The 24,109-nt window shown below is 43.5% G+C and overlaps 1 protein-coding gene across 13 annotated transcripts in view; it reads right to left on the minus strand.

The window, feature by feature from the left end:
• The window catches only part of PIEZO2 (piezo type mechanosensitive ion channel component 2), a 630,266-nt gene that overhangs the window by 14,997 nt on the left and 591,160 nt on the right, over positions 1-24,109 (minus strand). For all 13 annotated transcript variants that reach the window (XM_075314549.1, XM_075314558.1, XM_075314555.1 and 10 more), the window contains 2 exons: positions 22,487-22,659; positions 3,983-4,099 (listed from right to left, as the gene is read on the minus strand). In XM_075314549.1, coding sequence (XP_075170664.1) covers positions 3,983-4,099; positions 22,487-22,659 — 290 coding nt within the window. The remainder of the gene's footprint in view (positions 1-3,982; positions 4,100-22,486; positions 22,660-24,109) is intronic.

Raw genomic sequence — 24,109 nt, forward strand, 5'->3', positions numbered from 1 at the left:
TGCATAGATGTAACCCTTGCCTCTGCCCTGTCCTTCAAACCGTAAATCCAAGCCCTTACTGCCACCTCCAATTCAAAAATATTTCCAAAATTTGTAGTTTCTTAAACCTTGAATGTACTACAATGTTGGTGTGTGCTCTTATCTCTGGCCCTGACAACTTCCTGCAATATACTGCCCAAGGACTAAGGCTGTGTGCACACGTTGCGTTTTTTACCGCGGAAACACTGCGTTTAGAACCGCAGCGTTTCAGTGGCAAATTGCATGCGTTCAGCTTTCCCAGCAAAGTGTATGAGAAAGCCGAAAAATCAGTGCACACGCTGCGTTTCTAAACGCAGCGTTTTGGATGCCAAAAATCGGTGCGGAAAGAAAAGCAGCATGTCACTTCTTTTGTGCGGTGTGGCTGCGTTCTCTCCCCCATTGAATCGATGATGTGGGTCAGAACGCAGCTACACCGCAGTGAGCTGCTTTTTAGTTGCGGTCCGCGGGCTTTGTCAGCATACAGAACACAGGCATTTACCTGGAAGTGAGGTCAAGAGGTTTCCTGTTGACCTCACTTCCTGGCAAAGTCCTGGAAAGCCCCCGGTGTCGCCAAAGTGCCCGCCCCGACCCCCGACCCCCCTCCCGAAAATCCAACATGGCCGCGCGCACAGTAGCGCACCGGCTGCAACCTACTCCTATGATTTCTGTCGCATGTGCCTTGAGACATGCGACAGAAAAATGCTCCCCAGGCCCTGCCAGGTCACCCCCTATTCCCCCGGTATTCCCCCTTACCTGTCCGGTCGCAACGCTGATCCCCCGCACCCCCTCCTCCTTCACAGCAGACGCCAGTCAGTGCGGTCACATGAGCAGAGCAGCTGACAGCCAGCACTGTGTTCAGAGAGCTGTGCTGGCTGCTCGCACTCTGCAGCTGTGACCCGGGGAGAGTGGGTGCAGATTTTTGGCACCCACTCTCCACAAATGGAGGGTCTGCCCTCCTAGAAAATGGGGGATACGTTCCCTGAACGTGCCCCCATATTCTAGAAGGTCCAGAGCCGACGTGGGACGTCCAAATGGATTTCTGCGGACCCATTTTTTTCAAATTTTTTGATTAAATTGGTTAACGAGGGAATGATTTGGGGAGTGTTTTTTCTAATAAAAATTTTTTTGTCATTTTTTTTGCTTTTGTTTACTGTCAATTAGTTATGTCTGGTATCTGATAGACGCCGTGACATCACTAATTGCTGGGCTTGATGCCAGGTGACATTACACATCTGGTATCAACCCCATTTATTACTCCGTTTGCCAACGCACTAGGGCGCGGGATGAGTTGGGGTGAAGCGCCAGGATTGGCGCATCTAATGGATGCGCCACTTCTGGGGCGGCTGTGGCCTGCTATTTTTAGGCTGGGAAGAGTCCAATAACCATGGCTCTTCCCACCCTGAGAATACCAGACCCCAGCTGTCAGCTTCACCTTGGCTGGTGATCTAATTTGGGGGGACCCCACGTTATTTTTTTTTTTTTAATTCTTTATTTATAAATTAAAAAAAAAAGCCTGGGGAGCCCTCCAAATTGATCACCAGACAAGATGAAACTGCCAGCTGTGGTTTGCAGGCTACAGCTGTCTGCTTTACCCTGACTGACTATCAAAAATAGGGGGGACCCCACGCCATTTTTTTCATTTTTTTTTTTTTATAAATACTAAGCTAGGCACCCTTTAGTGCCACATGAAAGGTACTAAAGGTGCCAGCTTAGAATATGCAGGCGGTGGTGGGACGTTATATATATTTGACATCCATTCATCCATTGACGCTTTTTTGGCTGTGTGCCCACAATCAGGTTTTGCAGTGGTTTGGGCGCTGAGTGTTTTCCCTGCGTCCATAACGCTGTGTTGTGCAGTAGAAGCACCGTGGAAGGATTTTTAGAAATCCCATGCCCACTGGGCTTCTTTTCTCCGCAGCATAAACTGACCGGTGGCGCAGCTTTCCAAGCCTCAGCATGTCAATTTATGCTGTGGAGACGAGTGCTCTCTGCAGGTAGAATAGAGCTAAAGTCCACAGCAGCCTGAACCCAAATCGTGGGCATGGGCAGCTGCGTTCTCCCGTGGACAACACTCACATCTCTGCAGGAAGGCTGACACTGTGTACTAGACGCCGTGTCGCTGGATCACGGCCACATAGCCTAAAAGTGAGAATATTGTTGCTATAGCAACATTTTGGGTGAAGTAGTTGTGGATTCAAAATGCTTAATATACTCCTGAATAAAATCCTTGAGGGGTGCAGATTACAAAATGGGGTCACTTGTGGGGGTTTTCTGATGTATAGGTACCCAAGGGGCCCTGCTAATGTGACATGGTGCGCGAAGTTTATTTCAACTTTTCCAAAATTCAAATGGTGCTCCTTCCATTCCAAGCCCTCCCATTTATCCAAACAGAATGTGGAAAAGAAGGAAATGACATCACAGGTTTTTTTTTCCAAAGGTCTGTGTTCAACCAACTTTATTAACACTGACAAGTCTTAAAAAACGCATGGAAAACGCATGAAAAACGCATGAAAAACGCATGCGTTTTCGATGCGTTTTTCTCAAAAAGCATTGTTTACAATTCTCCCCTCTGCCAGAGGGTGCGTTTTTTTCCGCGCTGAAAAAAAAGCAACGTGTGCACATAGCCTTACACTCTTACACCTCTTCAGTCTGTTCTTAAGCACGCTGCACAATTAATTCACCTCTCCCCCCACTTCGGCAATCCCTTCTCTGGCTTCCAATCTAGCAAATTCAGTTTAGGGTATGTGCGCACGTTGCGTACTAGCCCAGCACCGTAAAAGGTGCGCTTCAGAGCGCAGCTGAAAAGCTCCGTTCTGAAGCGCATGGTGCCGGCGAGAACGTGCGCTCTGCCTGCAGCTCCTGCCATAGACAGAGCAGGAGCTGCCGGCAAAGCGCACGGAAGAAGTGACATGTCACTTCTTTTTGCGCAGCGCTTCGGCAGTAGCCGAAGCGCTGCGCTCTAAAACGCCACGTGCGCACGGCCCCTGCACAATCTCCATTGACTGTGCAGGGGACGCAGGACGCATGCAGTTACGCTGCGCTACAAAGCGCAGCGTAACTGCATGAATTTACGCAACGTGAGCACATAGCCTAAACAACTTACACGGCTATTCATAATCTGTCTCCCTTATATATTTCCCAATTAACCTCCTGATATTTCCTTACACTTAATCTCTGGTCCTCACAAGTCCTCCTTCTGTACTGTGCTCTTGTGCATTCATCACCCAATCGTCTCCAAGACTTCTCCACCATCTTTTGGAACTCAGGGCCTCAATATATCCGATTATCTCACAGATTTGGAACTTTGAAAATGGACCTGAAAATTCATCTATTTAAAAACGCCTACAGCCTGCAATAACCCCACTGCCACCTCACTACCACTGGAGCTGCTGCAACCTGCAGACCTACTGTCTCCTTCCCTAAAACCCTGTGGACTGTAAGGTCATAAAAATAAGGTCCTCTTCCCCTCTGTACCTGTTTACTTTTTTTTTTTTTTACATATATGTTATATATGTAACCCCTTTTTTTTAACATGTACAGTACCCTGGAATTAAGGGTGCTTTAAAAAGAAATTATCATAATAGTAATATGTACATGAACAGAATTCAAAAGCCTATATTTAAGCCAGGTAGGGTATGGATATTGTTGTTTGGTTAATTGAGTCCACACATGGTTAACACCATAACACTGCACCTGAAAAGAATCAGAAGGGGACATTATCATCTGGCGTTATATTCAGTTTTCAGGTCTGTAAGTGCAGATGAACACAGATCAGCATAGATGTACGAAGGTTTTTACATTTTACATGTCCACAAATGGAACTTTTTTAAATTCTGTTCTGGTAATGGTCCTTTAATATGTTGAAATATGTCATTGCATTAAATGGTTTTATTTGAAATGCTGTAGATAAGTTAAAACCATAAGTGATCCTTAGAATATGTTGTTTGTTTTTTGCTATACTTACACATTTCTTGAAACTGTTGAGTTCATCATCTCCGCAAGGTCTTTTCGTGTACTATTGGACAAATAAATAATTTCCTTCTCACTGGTGACTTCTGCTTTAGCTCCAAGGTTCATATTTCTAAATTGGTGTATAAAAGATAAACTGTGTTACTAGTTACTATTCAGTGGAGATAAGTTCTCACACAATCTGATCATGGCTACATCTGTTCTTATTTTAGAGGTAAACTGTTGTTGACTCTGCAGCCTTCAAATATTCCCATAATGTGAAACCAGAAGTGATGAGCAACCACTAACTTGCTTGGGTGCTCGGCACTCAAATCGAGCAAACCACAATGCTCGTGTTCTCATCTTGAGTAAAGAGTATATTGAAAGTCAATGTACAACTCAAACATTTTTCCAGGATGCGCTACCAGGACTTTGGGGGGGAGGAGGAGGAGGGCATAAAAAGTATTGAAATGGATGGATACAACGCTCAAATGGAATGAGAACAGCATGGGGATGCATATTTAACTCCGAGGTCGCTGTTGGGAACAATGTTATTAGAATATTACGTCACATTCACAGACTGACAATAAAACATACAAAACCGAGGATAAAATGGATTTTATAGGAAAAAATGGTAGAAAACAATTTTTCATAATGATTTGTATGTAATGCTAATTAAAAAAAAATGGAAATTTAAAAAAAAAAACGCCTCCTCCATCCCTTATGCTATGTTCACAAGTAGCGTTTTTGCTGAGCTTTTATACATTCTCATTGCTTTCAACGGTGAATACACCATTAACCGGTAAATGTAATTTTAACAATTTATTACCTTAACTGGGTATGTGGTGTGTGTGACATGGCCATAAACATCCTGTTTAATTTATGAAAAAGGGACTCTGAAACTCACAAAGCCTATGTGGACAATGCAAGAACTGCAAAAACACAGAAGGAAGAGGCACTCCAATAAGCCCTGTATTAGACAAAAAGGAGAACCTCATACATATTCTGTTAAAAATGTTAGGTAGTGGGACTCCTACACTCATAAAGACCATGCAGGAAGTGCAAAACCTGTCCAAAAATTACAAAGAGGGACTGCAATACACCCTGGAAGACACATTGAGGAGAATCTCAGAATACATTTTTTTCCCACTATTAAGCAGTGTGACTCTAACACTAGTAAAGCCTATGCACTATGTGCAAGGGCTGCCAAAAATTAGAAGGAGGGACTGCAATACAGCATGCAAAACGATGAGAGACTCTGATTCAATTCTGGACAATTTGAAAAACATTCTAACTTCCAAACTGGGAAAGCCTATGCACTCCGACAGAGGCCTAGCTAAAATGACAAGGAAGGATTGCAATACAGCCAGCAAGAGACATAGTTCGGTATAAGTGGAGTGGAAGGAAAGGGTTAATCCGCGCTTCCTTGTGGATAGAGGAAATCACTCGGGAGAAGTAATCTTCGTGATTTTATTAATTCAATGCGTTTCAGAGTCTATACGACTCCTTCTTCAGGCATCAACATGATGTATAGTACAGACCAAAAGTTTGGACACACCTTCTCATTCAAAGAGTTTTCTTTATTTTCATCACTCTGAAAATTGTAGATTCACATTGAAGGCATCAAAACTATGAATTAACACATGTGGAATGAAATACTTAACAAAAAAAGTGTGAAATAACTGAAAATATGTCTTATATTCTTCAAAGTAGCCACCTTTTGCTTTGATTGCGGCTTTGCACACTCTTGGCATTCTCTTGATGAGCTTCAAGAGGTAGTCACCAGAAATGGTCTTCCAACAGTCTTGAAGGAGTTCCCAGAGATGCTTAGCACTTGTTGGCCCTTTTGCCTTCATTCTGCAGTCAAGCTCACCCCTAACCATCTCGATTGGGTTCAGGCCTGGTGACTGAGGAGGCCAGGTCATCTGGCATAGCACCCCATCACTCTCCTTCTTAGTCAAATAGCCCTTATACAGCCTGGAGGTGTGTTTGGGGTCATTGTCCTGTTGAAAAATAAATGATGGTCCAACTAAACGCAAACCGGATGGAATAGCATGGCGTGCAAGATGCTGTGGCAGCCATGCTGGTTCAGTATGCCTTCAATTTTCAATAAATCCCTAAAAGTGTCACCAGCAAAGCAACCCCACACAATCACACCTTCTCCTCCATGCTTCACGGTGGGAACCAGGCATGTAGAGTCCATCCGTTCACCTTTTCTGCATCGCACAAAGACACGGTGGCTGGATCCAAAGATTTCAAATTTGGACTTGTCAGACCAAAGCACAGATTTCCACTCCTCTAATGTCCATTCCTTGTGTTCTTTAGCCCAAACAAATCTCTTCTGCTTGTTGCCTGTCTTTAGCAGTGGTTTCCTAGCAGTTATTTTACCATGAAGGTCTGCTGCACAAAGTCTCCTCTTAACAGTTGTTCTAGAGATGTGCCTGCTGCTAGAACTCTGTGTGGCATTGACCTGGTCTCTAATCTGAGCTGCTGTTAACCTGAGATTTCTAAAGCTGGTGACTTGAATAAACTTATCCTTCGCAGCAGAGGTGTGTTACGGGGGGCTGTCTGATAATAACCTAAAGGAGTATCAGACAGTCAGGGTCCACCATGCAAAGACTCTGCTGCAGACTATGGCAGAGTGCAATACCTCTGTTAACTCACAGAAGGATATAAGTAAGTAAAGCAATTCCTCCCTTACTTGGAGGGTGTGTGGAATGATCTCTGTTAATAATCACAGAGACAAAGGCAATGTGTGCGAAATGGCACCTACCTAGGTCCACTCTTCTAGTGGTGCAAAAGAGACGAACAGCAGCGTAAGCCGCACAAAGCTCCTACCTGCGTTCGCTCCACTAGTGTGCGAGGACACGAACCACTAGATATGGCACCTGCCTAGGTCCGCTCTTCTAGTGGTGCAAAAGAGACGAACAGCAGCGTAAGCCGCACAAAGCTCCTACCTCTGTTCGCTCCCCTAGTGTGCGAGGATACGAACAACTGCTAGTCGCAGTATAAGGAACGTTACCCTAGCGGCAACGTCCACCTACGAGTCGAACCACAAGGCCCAGCCAGACCATGTGCCTCAGGCACCTGCCTATGTCCGCTCCCCTAAGAGGTAAGGATACGGACAGCAGCCGAAGCTGTAAGGTATAAGAACGCTACCCTGCCGGTAGCGCTCACCTAGCATAGACAGAGAAATGCCTAGAGGAACGCGCACAGAGCGTCTACTCTTATGCATGAACCAAGAGGACTGAGCGCCATGCGGCGTGTGTCAGGGTCTTATATAGACTCTGTGCCTCATCCAAGATGGAGGACACCAGAGCCAATCCGCTGCCAGAACGACAGGAGTGACATCATGCTGGCCTATCACCGAGCAAGGCATCACAAGCACATGACCAGCGACCAATCGGCATAGAAGGTGTCAGAGACATGTGACCTCGTGTCAGCGATGATGTCACCCGCACATGTGCAATGGCTCCAAGATAGGACTTAGTCTCCGGCGCTCGCACATGTGCAGTAGCAAGAAATCTGGACTTAGTCTCCGTCGCTCGCACATGTGCAGTAGCAAGAAATCTGGACTTAGTCTCCAGCGCTCGCACATGTGCAGTAGCAAGAAATCTGGACTTAGTCTCCAGCGCTCGCACATGTGCAGTAGCAAGAAATCTGGACATAGTCTCCAGTGCTCGCAGCAACCGTAACAAGGTGACTCTTGGTCTTCCTTTGCTGGGACGGTCCTCATGTGAGCCAGTTTCTTTGTAGCGTTTGATGGTTTTTGCCACTGCACTTGGGGACACTTTCAAAGTTTTCCCAATTTTTCGGACTGACTGACCTTCATTTCCTAAAGTAATGATGGCCAGTCGTTTTTCTTTACTTAGCTGCTTTTTTCTTGCCATAATACAAATTCTAACAATCTTTTCAGTAGGACTATCAGCTGTGTATCCACCAGACATATGCACAACACAACTGATGGTCCCAACCCCATTTATAAGGCAAGAAATCCCACTTAATAAACCTGACAGGGCACACATGTGAAGTGAGAACCATTTCCGGTGACTACCTCTTGAAGCTCATCAAGAGAATGCGAAGAGTGTGCAAAGCAGTAATCAAAGCAAAAGGTGGCTACTTTGAAGAACCTAGAATATAAGACATACTTTCAGTTGTTTCACATTTTTTTGTTAAGTATTTAATTGCACATGTGTTAATTCATAGTTATGATGCCTTCAATGTGAATCTACAATTTTCAGAGTCATGAAAATAAAGAAAACTCTTTGAATGAGAAGGTGTGTCCAAACATTTGGTCTGTACTGTATATCTCCTGGGTCCGCGGCAGCCATCGTGGTTATCCTTTGTGCTTTTTTGGTAGTTCACAACTATACTAGGTGAGTGCGTCTAAGCATATTATTTCAATTTCTGCCAAGATAAGACACCATCTGCCCTCTTTGTTTTTCCAGAAATAATTTTAGCAAGAGACATAGAAGAGAAAGTCCCACCTAAACTGACAAGGGGAGAAGGCAATTAAAGCCAGCAAGAGACATAGAGGAAAGACTCTGATTTAATTCTGGAACAATTTTAAAAACATTCTGACTCCCAAACTGGGAAAGGCTATGCGCTCATAGAGAAGCCTAGTAAAAAGAATAAGGACGGATAGCTATACAGCCAGCAAGAGATGTAGAGGAGAGACTCTGATTAAATTCTGTACATACGCTGTGGTTTTTACTGTGGTGTTGCTGCATGTTTTGCTGCAGAAAATATTCATAACCTTTCTGCAGTCCTTCCCCAGCAAAACCTATGGTAAAAAAAAATGCTGTGGGCACACTGCGGTTTTTATCACCTACAGGTTTTTCTGCATGTTTTCTGCAGCAAAAAGAATTGCATATCACTTCTTTTCCGCAGGTACCTACGGTATTTCACTCAATTGACTGTAATGTAATCATGAAATACTGCAATGAATAACGCAGGTAGCAAAATATATGCGTTTCATTGCGTTTTCCTGCGTTATTCCTACGGTATTTTTCGCGTTTTTCAGGGCATAATGTTCATCACTACCCTGCGTTTTTCAAGGAAGTGATGTTATTAGGAGAGGAAGAGGAAGTTGAGCAGAATAAACACACACATATCATATACAGACACATACATACAAACATACAATGCACATAGAAATCAAACGTGCATATTAAAAATAAAAAAGGAAAAAGAAGCGTGGGTTCCGCCGTATTTTTAACGTCCAGCCAAGGTAAGCACACAGCGGCGGCCCGGTATTCTCAAACTGGGGAGGGCGAGGGCCATGGTTAATGCCCCCCCATCCCACAGCCAAGAATATCAGCCCGACGCTGCCCCGAGAATGTCACATCTATTATGCGACAGTCCCGGCCTGTTACCGGCTCTTCCCGATTGCCGTGATGCGGTGGCAATCGGGGTAATAAGGAGTTAATGGCAGCCCATAGATGCCACTAAGTCCTTGGTTAATCATGGCAGCGTCTATGAGACAGCTCACATGATTAACCTATAAGTAAAGTAAATAAACACACACACCGAAAAAATCCTTTATCTAATATATAAAGCTAAGTTTATGTATGTGTGTATGTGTGTGTGTATGTGTGTGTGTGTGTGTGTATGTCCGCTAAAGGAATCCGCACCATCGCATTTACAATCACGAAATTTTGCCCAGACACTCCATGTGACCCAGGGAACGTCATAGACTATGTTTGCCGTGAAAATTTAACCCCGCACTTTACAGTTACCCTCTAAAAAACTGCCTACATTAAAGTGAATAGGAGCCTGGAACTACTGGTTATTAATAGGAGCTGTGATTTGTTGCTATAGGAACAAAGGACAGTCACAGTATAAGAAGCTTATGTGTGAGGTAATATGATGTCGGTGGGGAGATGGATAGAGAGAGGGACAGAGAGACAGACAGAGAGAGACAGACAGACAGACAGGGAAGGAGACAGACAGGGAAAGAGACAGACGAGAGAGAGAGAGACAGACAGAGACAGATGGTAAAAGAGACAGACAGAGACAGACAGTAAAAGAGACAGACAGACAGACGGGAAAAGAGACAGACAGACAGACAAACGGAGAAAGAGACAGACGGGGAAAGAGACAGAGACAGATGGGGAAAGAGACAGACGGGGAAAGAGACAGAGACAGACGGGAAAAGAGACAGAGTGAGACAGATGGAGAAAGAGATAGACAGAGACAGATGGAGAAAGAGACGGACAGAGACAGACGGGGAAAGAGACAGACAGAGACAGACGGGGAAAGAGACAGACAGGGAAAGGGATAGACAGGGAAAGAGACATATGGAGACAGATGGGTAAAGAGACAGACAAAAACAGACAGACAGATGGGGAAAGAAACAGACAGATGGGGAAAAAGAAAGACAGCAAAAGACACAGACAAAGACAGACTGGGAAAGAGACAGAAAAAGAGATGGGGAGACAGACGGGGAAAGAGACTGATCTGGGAAAGAGACAGCTTGGGAAAGAAACAGAGAGATAGAGACAGACGGGGAAAGAGACAGACAGATAGAGACAGACAGATGGGGAAAGAGACAAAAGGGGAAAGAGACAGAAGGGGAAAGAAACAAACGGGGAAAGAGACAGATCGGGAAAGAGTCAGATGGGGAAAGAAACAGAGGGGGGAAAAGACAGACAGAGACAGACAGACAGAGATGGGGAAAGAAACAGACCTGGGAAAGAGACAAACTGGAAAGAGACAGATGGGGAAAGAAACAGAGAGATAGAAACAGACAGGGAAAGAGACAGGGAAAGAGACAGACGGGGAAAGAGACAGACGGGGAAAGACAGAGACAGACAGATACAGAGATAGACAGACTGATACAGAGACAGACAGAGAAATAGAAACAGGCAGAATGAGACATAGACACAGTGACAGTTACTATCCTGGGCAACGCCTGGGTACTACAGCTAGTTTGAAATAAAACACAAAAAGCCCCCTTGGTCGCCACTTTATTAACCCCCCCAAACACACAGCTCAGGCGTAATCCACAGAGGTCCCACGACGCTTGCAGACTGATCCAGCTGCGTCTGACACATAGTACTCAATGCAGCCTCGTAACGAGACTGCAGGGGTAACTCCAGGTCATTTCTCAAAATCAGTGATGTCAACACATTACCGCTTGCGAGAACTTCAAGGCCTCACCAGCAGTAATAGTGATGTCACCGACCGGCAGTGACCCTGCTGCAGGGTCACTGCTGTATGAGAAATACTGTGGGAGAAACAAAAACAGAAATAAAGCTAATATCTATCTATCGATCTATCTCTCTATCTGTCTATCTATCTATCCATCCATCCATCATTCCAGCTAGCTAGCTATCCATCTATCATTCTATCTATCTATCTAGCTATCCATCCATCCATCCATCTATCTCCCTATTATCTATCTATCTATCCCTCTATTATCTATCTCTCTATCTATCCCTCTATTATCTATCTATCCCTCTATTATCTATCTATCCCCATATTTATCTATCTATCCCTCTATTATCTATCTATCCATCTATCTATCTCCCTATTTATCTATCTATCTAGCTATCCCTGTATTATCTATCTATCTATCTATCTATCTATCTATCTATCTATCTATCTCTCTATTATCTATCAATTATCTATCATTCTATCTATCAATCCATCTATCTATTATCTATCTATAATTCTATCCATCCATCTATCTATCTATCTATCTATCTATCTATCTATCTATATCAATCTTCAATCTATCCATCCATCCATCCATCCATCCATCTATCATCTATCTATCTATCTATCTATCTATCTGAGGCCTAAAACACACATCCGTGAAAACCACGTCCGTGTAAAACAGGCCGGTTTTCGGGTCTGTTTTCCGTTTTTTAGGTCCGTTTTTATGGTATGTGTGGCCTGCGTATGTATCCCGTATGCTAGCCGTATGTGCGTGAAATGTCTGTGTGCGCGTGTGAAAATTAACTGACATGTGTTTGTGTTGTCCGTGTGGAATATCCGTGTGTGATGCAAAATGTCGTTTACTACATGTCGGCAGACAGCAGACAGAGTAGCGGGATGAGAATGAAGTCGGGTGAACTTCACCCGACTTCATTGTCATGCCGCGGCTCTGTCTGTGCCGTGTACTGATTAGCGGTCACCGGTGAAGGATTCACCGGTGACCGCTAATCCCCCGAGTGACTGAAGTGTCCCCCCCTCTCTCATACTCACCGATCCCCGATCACCGGCGCTGCACGGCATTCACACTGCTCCAGCGGCTTTTTCTAATTTGAAAAAGCCGGCCGCTCATTAAACAATCTCGTATTCCCTGCTTTCCCTGCCCACCGGCGCCTATGATTGGTTGCAGTGAGACACGCCCCCACGCTAAGTGACAGGTGTCTCACTGCACCCAATCACAGCAGCCGGTGGGCGTGTCACTATGGAGTATAGAAATAAATAAATAAATAATTAAAAAAAAACGGCGTGCGGTTCCCCCCAAATTTAATACCAGCCAGATAAAGCCATACAGCTGAAGGCTGGTATTCTCAGGATGGGGAGCTCCACGTTATGGGGAGCAACCCAGGCTAACAATATCAGTCAGCAGCCGCCCAGAATTGCCGCATACATTATATGCGACAGTTCAGGGACTGTACCCGGCTCTTCCCGATTTGCCCTGGTGCGTTGGCAAATCGGGGTAATAAGGAGTTATTGGCAGCCCATAGCTGCCAATAAGTCCTAGATTAATCATGTCAGGCGTCTCCCCGAGAAACCTTCCATGATTAATCTGTAAATTACAGTTAAAAAACACACACACCCGAAAAATCCTTTATTAGAAATAAAAAACACTAACAAAGTCCCTCATCACCAATTTATTAACCCTGACAAAGCCCTCCATGTCCGACGTAATCCACGGATCTCTAGCTCAGCTGCATGAAGGTGACCGGAGCTGCAGAATACACCGCCGCTCCTGTCAGCTCCACGCAGCTAATGAAGGCAATAGCGCGATCAGCTGAGCTGTCACTGAGGTTACCTGGATCCAGCGGTGGCCGCGGGTAACCTCAGTGACAGCTCAGCTGATCGCGCTACTCACCGCCGCTCCGGTCAGCTCCACGCAGCAACTGAGGTGAGTACCGCGATCAGCTGAGCTGTCACTGAGGTTACCCACGGCCACCGCTGGATCCAGGTAACCTCAGTGACAGCTCAGCTGATCGCGCTATTGCCTTCATTAGCTGCGTGGAGGTGACAGGAGCGGCGGTGTCTTCTGTAGCTCCTGTCACCTGCATGCAGCAGAGCTGGATGTGACGCTGGAGGTTCGTGGATTACGCCGGACATGGAGGGCTTTGTCGGGGTTAATAAATTGTTGATGAAGGACTTTGTTAGTGTTTTTTATTTCTAATAAATTATTTTTTCGGGTGTGTGTGTTTTTTAAATGTCACTTACAGATTAATCATGGAAGGTTTCTCCGGGAGACGCCTGACATGATTAATCTAGGACTTATTGGCAGCTATGGGCTGCCAATAACTCCTTATTACCCCGATTTGCCAACGCACCAGGGCAAATCGGGAAGAGCCGGGTACAGTCCCAGAACTGTCACATATAATGTATGCGGCAATTCTGGGCGGCTGCTGACTGATATTGTTAGGCTGGGGGGCCCCCCATAACGTGGGGCTCCCCATCCTGAGAATACCAGCCTTCAGCCGTATGGCTTTATATGGCTAGTATTAAAATGGGGGGGGACCGCACGCCGTTTTTTTAAATTATTTATTTATTTAGTTTACTGCACAGTATAGACACGCCCACCGGCTGCTGTGATTGGGTGCAGTGAGACAGCTGTCACTCAGCGTGGTAGGCGTGTGTGACTGCAACCAATCACAGGCGCCGGTGGGCGGGTAAAGCAGGGAATACGAGATTGATTAATGGGCGGCCGGCTTTTTCAAAATAGTAAAAGCCGCCGAAGTTTTTATAACAGCCGTGCAACGCCGCGCCGGAGATCGGGGAACGGTAAGTATGAGAGAGGGGGGGGACTGACCGACAGACAGCTAGAGGGACAGATAAGACAGAGAGACCGACCGACAGACATAGAGACCGACCGACGGACTGAGGGAGAGAACAAAACAGAAAAAGAAAAAAGACCGACATCACATGAAAAAAGCACAAAACGTACAGGGAGCAAACAGAGATGAGTCCGTGTCACTCGGACGTGCGCACAGACCCATTGACTTTCATTGGGTCCGTGCTGCGTGTTGCGTGCAGAAAACGGACATGCTGCCGTGCAAAACGCACACAGGTACGAATCACAGACACGGACAAACGGACATGCATCAAAAACGCACGTGGAGCTTTTATCATATAATAACATTGGTGCACGTTTGGCCGTGTCTCCAGTATACACGGAAACGGACCAAACACGCACGTGTTTCACGGATGTGTGTTTCAGGCCTGAAGTAAATGACACTTTTTTTTTCAATGTGCTTTATTGCATAGAATGCATTAAAACACATGTACCAACCCGCGGCAAAACCGCGGCAATACAGGGTTCGGGTAGTAGGGTGCGGTTTGCAGCTTTTTTTTTATCGTAATGGGGTAATCTTTCAGAGCCTGCGGAATTTTCTTAAGACAATTCCATTTTCTTTTGCGCACAGGGCCTTACTTGTGTTCTTGATTATATTTGTGTAGGGATTAAACTTGGGACCAACTTGGGATCCAACAGTTTGGTAGTGTAGTCAGTATTATGAACTGTTCACTTCTGCTATGGGTGGATTTAAATTTAGCTTTAAGCTGCAGAATGATCTCTGAATCAGTGTCATTTTTTCCTTCACCTTCTACTGTTTCACCTACCACATTAAGGATCTTTTTTCTTTTTTTTTTTTACTTTTTCTAATTTTTGTTGGCAATATCCTGGATAATGTTTTTGTTTTTTTTTGCAATGGGCAATTCTTCGATGTTAGAAAGTGATTTATTCAAATACTCTATTGTTAAATCAGGATTTATAAAATCCTTTGTGTTGGAAGTAACAGGTTCTTTGAAATTTTCTGCCTGCAGAGTATTTTTCTCTTTTGCAAGTTGCTTTCTACAACTGTCACAAATTTTCATGCCTGCATTGATTGATGGATTTATATGAAACATCCAATCTTGTACAGGCCTAAGATTTTTTTATTGTTGTGTGTCCAGTTTTTTCAAAAGGATTACAACAGCATATATTATAAAATTATGTTCCTTGAAAAGTAGCAGCCATTGCTGTGTAAGAAAAATACAGATAATATTACGTAAGGAAGATGGGTAATAAAAATAAAGATTTACAATACACTTGAGATATAACTGTGTTACTATAAAGTGAGTATTAGAGCTAGCGCACACAGGTTTTTTGTCTGCGGATAAACGCTGCGGTTTTGGCATTTTTCTACCCAATTTTCACTATATCTGCATTAGTTTTTTTTAATCGCTAGTGAAAACAATGGCAGCTTTTTTTTCATATAGTGATAAATCACTGCAATAAACGCAGCATTTAACAGTTGTGCAAGCAGTGATTTACTCAGTCTGTGAGTGTTTAAAAAAACACTGCATGTGTTTAACCCCATTGAAATCAATGGGGGGTGTTTTTCTGAACAATAATCACTCAGAATACTGTAGCGCTGAGTATGTATTAACCCTTAAAAAGAAAAGCATTAAACTAATAATATAAATTTACTCAAACTTTAAACACACTCACCAATATTGTAGCACACCAACTCCCTTGATGCCTGTGTAGAGAACGGTTTGTTCAAAAGTGAACAAGTCCTGGCATGGCGTCCACATGAAAGCTCTGAAGCTCTGTCTTACTTTTTATATTTTTAAATATGATCCCATTGTGATCCCAACTTGAATTATGGTACAGATGTGGCCAGGAACATAGCAGGCACATGTGCATTTTTTGAAATTTTAAATTAACCATTTTTTTTTGGAAACTCGTTTTAAAATTTTGCATTTGCGTTCGTACGGGTAAAATATTAACAGAGATACTCTTGTGACATATCTGGTGAAAGCCTGTATAGTTTTGAGTAGAATGGTGTTTATTTTGTTTCTCTATCTTTTTTCTAGCCTGAGTTATGAGGAGAACTGTAAAGGCAGGCAACACTGAAATTTGCACTTTTTCCAAACTTTAAAAATCAATTAAAAAAAAAATATCTAGATTTTTTTTTTCTTCACATTTTGCATTCACTGACAGACTATGACTAAATAACAAAATCTCAAAAGAATTAAAATATAGAGGTAAAAATCATTGGTTCACTTGACATGGAATGGCCCATTTCCTAAGGTCCTGGGCATCTCTAGCAGCAGAAGAATAGAAAAGGTTCATCGAGTGGAATCTCCGCAAGGTAACCAAGACAAAACGGCTAACAAAAGACCAAGGCAAGTTATTATGAAGTATTTGGACTTCACAGATAAAAACGCCATTATCCAAGCTTATAAAAGAATGAAACAACCCTTGATGGTACATGGCTCCAAGCAGCTATTGTTTGAGGACGTTTCAGCAGAAATGACAAGACAGAGGAGGTTCTGTGCATCGGTCTGCATGACCCTTTAGAAGCAGATTGTCCGCTTTCAGCTAAGATACCCGGTAACACTTCATATAATACAGCGGGATGGCTCCTCGCGGGCGTTCACTAACCCAGAGAAAGCTGAACAGTTCTTCGAGCAGATGATGGATATGCGCAAATCTTGTAGCCCTGCTGGAGAAACAGGGAGAGACGAGTCGAGCCCAAGAAGAACATCGGAGGAAAGGAGACCAAAGGAGCAGAGGTCCAGAGACAAGACTAAAACACCTTCATCAGCATTCTGACAGAGGTGCGAGAACGTTATCCAGTGAATGTACTATAATGCTTTGTAATCGTACTATATGATGGCTGACATTGAGTAACTGTTCAGTAAATTGTCTAAATTATGTTGGTCCAGGAATGGTAATGGCAGGAAGGACCGGAGACATAGGTCAAATAGACCAAGGGAAGTCCTGTTATTACTATATGTCATTCCCCAAGCTCTCATTTCTCTTCTCTTCCCCTCTTCTTCCCCTCTTCTTCCCCCTCCCCCACCTTTTTTCTCTTCATAATCCCCCAATGTTTCGATACTAAATTTCCAAACAGAGTCCCTTACAAGACATATAGAGAAAACAAGGTGGGAGCAGGAAAGTGGCCTCATAGTCAGGAAGAAGAGGCGTTCAAAAGCTATGCTATGGAATGATTACATTTTGTTTATGTGCAAGGCTAGGTGGCCAGTTCCAATAGCCACCACTAGTCACCCTCAGTTTAGTTATGTATCATAATTGTGAAAGAAGTTAGGTTGTGTGCAAGTTATTGTGTTTACTTTAATGAAGTATTATTCACAGGTACTCAAGATAATGCAATGTGTAGACACGGGAAAGTGTAAATGTATTTGGAAAATGTGGCATCCTATAACCTATTTGATTAGTTTATGCGTGTTATAACATGGAATATTAAGGGGCTACAGTCCCCCCAAAAGCGCATGATTGTCCTTAGACACTTGAAAAGGCTAAGACCAGATGTTGCCCTACTGTGGGAAACCCACATGGGGAAAAAGTAAAAATTATGGGTAGGAAAGGTATTCGGCTGTCCCTCAGTAGAGAAAAGCGGGAGTCCTCACACTAATCAATAAATCCTTCAAGGGCGAATCTCACAAAATCTACAAAAATGCAGATGGCAGATGATACGTACTTTCATTGACACTCCCCTGGGGGTTTTAATACATATACATCAAACGACAGCAATAAGAAATTCTTTCATAAACTGGAGGCCAAATTACTGGGAGATATGTACCCACTAAGAATCCTGGGAGGAGACCTGAATGCAGTAATTAATGTCCATGAAAACAGGAAACATACAAAAAAGAAGTTAGGTAGTGTCACTAGCCACGATAAAGTTATCCCTACACTACTACAATCAACAGGCTTGAATTCACACATTTTTCACATGGAATTGAGTCATGGTCCAGAATCAACTATGTATTGTTGTCCCCTTTTGTCATGCCTAGGGTACAGTTGGTTAACACTTCAGATATGATGATCTCCGATCACTCTCTGGTAATATTAGACCTGACAGAGAAGTATCCAAAAGGGTTAGATTTTTTTGTAGAGGTTCCCTTCTTATATGTAAAGTAACAAGGGGTTCATACTCAAACTGAAAGAGTGGTGATCGGAATTTCTGAGGGATAACGAGGGATCAGACAGGCCTATTCTGGGAAACATCGAAAGCGGTGGTAAGAAGAAGAAGAATCTCGCTCACTGCCGCCATTAAAAAAACAATTCACAAAAATTTTTAACTAATGACCAACAAACTAAGAGAGGCGTACTTACAATTCCATATGTCCCCCTCTGATAAACATAGAGAGATCTAGTAAAGGAACAAAGGAGCTTCAATAGCTGGGCAGAAAAGAGAGAACACTTGTACACAACATCCCTAGAGGTAAACTTACACAGATTCGGGAATAAAGCATGGAAGCTGATGGCTAACTTAGTCAGACATAAAAATTTCAGCCAAGGCACACTACAACTGAAAGATGATAAAGGGATAATACACACGGACCCTTATAGGGTAATTAAAATCTTAGAACTATACTACAAAAACTTGTATCCTGAAAAGACAGAACAAAATTTACATTCAACTCTGCTAGGTAGCCAAACACTTCTGAAATTAACGGAAAATCACAGGCAGCAGCAATCTCTCAAGAGAGAGATTCCCTTTTCACAAATGGTGATGTTACATTTCAAATAATATATTCAAAAAAGAGGTGAAAATTTATCACACTGTCTATTTCTAACATGTATATCATACATTAACAACCAGATCATCAAGTTTCATATCGTGTGAACTATAACACTAAAATATAAAATTTAATAATTGTGTGCATGAATACTTTATTATAGGAACTATAGATATCTTGGTGGTACATTGTTATGTACTTTTTATATTTCTGGGTTTTTTTTGCCTTGATTCTCCTCTCTATCCTGTGGTGTTTAGTCAGGTGACCAGGCTGTTACCTGCGTGCCATTTTTTTAATTCCAAATCGATTCTGTTCTCTCTATATATAGCTTATTACTACACTGGCTTGTTGTACACTTGTGATTTATCTTGAGGAAGGAGGCATAGCCTCCGAAACCCGTTATAAAATCACCTTCAGTAATCTCTGTCTGCTCCATGAGTCTGGCAGCGCGGTGTTAACCCCTTCACTTCGTTTATCCATCATACGGGGACTGCTGCAGCCGAGGATTTCTAAGCTTGTTCTGTGGTTGTGACTGATCACAACCCATGAAGGTGAGCAATTTCCTGTTTTACATCCCTCTATTCCACAAAGATAAGACCCCATATTACCCCTTTGTCTTTTTCAGTAATTTGTCAAGTCTATGATAGAAAAAATATCTCCAACACTAACAGATTTATACAATAAAATATTAGGGGGAAAGAGGAACTGAAATCAAGCAGCTTAGAGTACATCACACTCATTCCAAAACCCGGAAAAGATCCAGTGAACCCAAGTTCTTATAGGCCTATATTTGTGATAAATCTAGATATTACGCTCCTATCGAAAATAATGGCAGACAGGCTAGCGAATATTATGCCGGAGTTAATTTTGCATTCACAAGCTGGTTTTAGTAAGGGACAATCGGCCACATCTAATATCCGTAAAGTATTATTAGCCTTTGACAGAGAGAATTTAAGATCTATACATCAATAATGCCCTGCACTACTAGCCATCGATGCTGAAAAGGGATACGATAATGTGAGATAAAGGTGGCTGTACAAAGTGCTGCACAACATGTTATTCCAGGGATCCTTCTATACTTATGTTCATTCGATTTATAACGAACCGAGAGCTCAAATCTATATCCCAGGTTTCCCTTTGTGTAAGGGAACTAGACAGGAGTGCCCACTGTCCCCGTTATTGATTAATCTCGCCTTAGAACCGTTGACAAGACTGCTGGACAATCCGAGCACGTTTAGAGGAATTCAGATACGAAAAAGGACGATTCAAGCCACAATGTTTGCAGATTACATCCTCCTGTTCTTGTCGAACACGGGTAGCCAAGTGTCAAATATCTTGGACATTCTGACGTCATTTGGAGTTAACTCAGGGTTTAAGATTAATGCCTCCAAATGCGAGTTGCTGTTCCTAGGAAACCCGGACCCAAGAGGACCTCAAATTGCAGCTAATTGGGGACTGAGTACAATATAGCCAAATCACACATAACATATTTGGGCTTAAGAATATGAACATCCCCGCTTCCTTATATAACTTAAATATTCCACCTATAATAGTGAATATATGTCGTGACATAAGAATATCATACTCTAAAGCGGGCTTTACACGCTATGACATTGCTCAAGCGATCTCGTTGGGGTCACTGAATTGGTGACGCACATCCGGTCGCTTTAGCGATGCCGTTGCATGTGACACCTATGAGCAATTTTGCATCATCGTAAAAACGTGCAAAATCGCTCATCGGTGACATAGGGGTCCATTCTCAAATATCGTTACTGCAGCAGTAACAAAGTTGTTCCTCGTTCCTCCGGCAGCACACATCGCTCCGTGTGACACCGCAGGAACGAGGAAGCTCTCCTTACCTGCCTCCCGGCCACAATGCGGAAGGAAGGAGGTGGGCGGGATGTTCGTCCCGCTCATCTCCGCCCCTCCGCTACTATTGGGCGGCGGTACAGTGACGCTGCTGTGACGTCGCTGTGACGCTGAACGAACTGCCCCCTTAGAAAGGAGGTGGTTCGCCGGTCACAGCTAGGTTGCAGGGCAGGTAAGTAGTGTGACGGGTCCGGGCGATGTTGTGCGACACGGGCAGCGATTTGCCCGTGTCGCACAACCGATGGGGGCGGGTACGCATGCTGGCGATATCGGTCACGATATTGCAGCGTGTAAAGCGCCCTTTAAACTCCTCTTTCTCTGGCTTCCTCTGGAGAAGGAAACTACCTAGGTAAGTAAGCAGAAGTTAATGGCGCGAAAAACAGTGGGAAGCCTCAATCTACCGAATTTCAGAGGTTACAACCTGGCATGCCTTTCCAGGTATATTGTGGATTGGATTTATTATATGGATAGATATGCCGCTTATACATGGGAAAGAGAATACGCCAAACCCTGGGATCTGAAAGCCCTCATACATGCCCGACATTCTAAACTAAAGTTTTTTTAAACCTGCATTTGGGGATCCTCTGCCATTCTCCCTTGCAGATCCTCTCTAGTTCTGTCAGGTTGGATGTGAACGTTGGTAGACAGCCATTTTCAGGTCTCTCCAGAGATGCTCAATTGGGTTTAGGTCAGGGCTCTGGCTGAGCCAGTCAAGAGTGCTCACAGAGTTGTTCTGAAGCCTCTCCTTTGTTATTTTAACTATGTGCTTAGGGTCATTGTCTAGTTGGAAGGTGAACCTTCGACGACAATTGAGGTCCAGAGCACTCTGGAAGAGTTTTTCTTGGCCGCATTCATCTTTCCTTCAATTGCAACCAGTCGTCCTGTCCCTGCAGCTGAAGAACACCCCCATAGCATGATACTACCACCACCATGTTTCACTGTTGGGATTCTATTGGGCAGGTGATGAACAGTGCCTGGTTTTCGCCACACATACCGCTTACAATTATCACCAAAAAGTTCTACCTTTGTCTTATCAGACCAGAGAATCTTATTTCTCATAGTCTGGGAGTTCTTCATGTGTTTTTTTGCAAACTCTATGTGGGCTTTCATATGTTTTGCACTGAGGAGAGGCTTCCGTTGTGACACTCTGCCATAAAGGCCCAACTGGTGGAGGACTGCAGAGATAGTTGACAATGACCTCACTGCTTCACCGTGCGAGGCTGCCGCCTGACCACCGTGCAGAGCTGCCGCCTGACCACCGTGCGGAGCTGCCGCTTGACCACTGTGCAGAGCTGCCGCCTGACCACTGTGCGGAGCTGTCGCCTAACTTACACCACCCCTACTGTCTCCTCCCTAAAATCCTATAGAATGTAAGCCTTCAAGGGCAGGGCCCTCTTCCCTCTGTACTAGTCTGTCTACTGTATATGTAACTTGTATATGTATTCTCTATGTAACCCCTTCTCATTTTCAGCACCATGGAATTAATGGTGCTCTAAAAATAAATAATAATAATAATAATAATAACCTAATAATGACCTCATGATTCTCATTTGGTTGACATGCACTGTGAGTTGTGATGCCTCCCAATCATAGTAATGCTAGTAGCTAACATGGTACAGTATTACTGTGATTGGCAACCAATTCCTGAATGTTTATTGGCCTACCAACAGCAGCAAATCATAGGGGGGGGGAGCCTCGAGCATGGAACCGGAGTATCGAGCATGTTGAGCACCCTGATGTTCGATCGAGTACCGAGCAGTGCCGAATATGTTCGCCCATCCCTAGTAACCACTGCACAAAGCTGCTACAGTGAGTAAGAGCTACATTTGTACATTACATCTTATGTTACAGCTCTGGACTAAACAGACAATTCTACACAAATTTACATAAATTGGTGAACACGTATTGTTTTACTTACCTTTGAATTGTCCAAGAGACAACAAGTGAAAACGGATGCTCCACATTTTCAAGACTTCTAATCATTGAGATTCTACTTGGAGGGCTGATGGTCCATAAAGAATTTGAATTCCCCTCTAATTCTGCAATGGTAATATCTTCTATTCCATAATTTTCCAGAAACTGGAGTGCCGCCTGTAAGAGATTATATTTTAGTACAAGTTACAGTAAAAACCTAATTGATAAGCTGAAATATACTGCAGTTTTTTCTGTTTAACCACACAAAACTTTAAGATTTCATATAGACATAAATGAGCTTTAAAGGGAATCTGTCACCAGGTTTTTGCCACCTAATCTGAGAGCAGCATAACATAGTGGCAGAGATCATGATTCCAGTGGTGTGACACTTACAGGGCTGCTTAGTGTGGTTTTGATAAAATCACTGTAGATCAGCAGAAAATATCATTAGAGAACTACTTGGCATGCTGCCAGGTAGTCCACTATATTTGTGAGCTCTGTATAAATGCTAGATCTGCATCAGAGAAAACATTGATTTTATCAATGACAGCAATGAGCTCAATAAGTGACACATCACTGGAATCTGGGTCTCTGTCTCTACGTTATGCTGCTCTAAGATGGGAGAGCAAAAACCTGGTGACAGATTCCTTTTAAAGGAAATATGACAGCTGATACATGTGGCCTCATTCACAGTCAGCATGTATCAGACGCTGGCTGCATAATTTCAGCCATATACACTACCATTCAAAAGTTTGGGGTCACCCAATTTTGTCTTTTCCATGAAAAATCATATTTTTATTTATCAAATATAGTCTAGACATTGACGAGGTTAGAAATAATGATTTTTACTTGAAATAATAATTTTCTCCTTCAGACTTTGCTTTCGTCACAGAAAGTTCCTTTGCAGCAATTCCAGCTTTGCAGACCTTTGGCATTCTAGCTGTTAATTTGCTGAGGTAATCTGGAGATATTTCATCCCATGCTTCCAGAAGCCCCTCCCACAAGTTGGATTGGCTTGATGGGCTCTTTTTGCGTACCATACGGTCAAGCTGCTCCCACAACAGCTCAATAGGGTTGAGATCTGGTGACTGGGCTGGCCACTCCATTACAGATAAAATACCAGCTGCCTACTTCTTCCCTAAATAGTTCATGCATAATTTTGAGGTGTGCTTTAAGTCATTGTCCTGTTGTAGGATGAAATTGGCTCCAATCAAGCGTTGTCCATAGGGTATGGCATGGCACTGCCAAATGGAGTGATAGCCTTCCATATTCAAAATCCCTTTTACCTTGTACAAATCTCCTACTTTACCAGCACCAAAGCAACCCCAGACCATCACATTACCTCCACCATGCTTGACATATGGCGTCAGGCACTCTTCCAGCATCTTTTCAGTAGTTCTGCGTCTCACAAATGTTCTTTTGTGTGATCCAAACACCTCAAACTTCGATTCGTCTATCAATAACATTTTTTTCCAATCTTCTTCTGTCCAATGTCTGTGTTCTTTTGCCAATATTAATCTTTTCCTTTTATTAGCCAGTCTCAGATATGGCTTTTTCTTTGCCACTCTGCCCTGAAGGCCAGCAAGCTTGAGTCGCCTCTTCACTGTAGACTTTGACACTGGTGTTT

This window comes from Anomaloglossus baeobatrachus, chromosome 6 (genome assembly GCF_048569485.1).
Source record: "Anomaloglossus baeobatrachus isolate aAnoBae1 chromosome 6, aAnoBae1.hap1, whole genome shotgun sequence".
NCBI lineage: Eukaryota > Metazoa > Chordata > Amphibia > Anura > Aromobatidae > Anomaloglossus > Anomaloglossus baeobatrachus.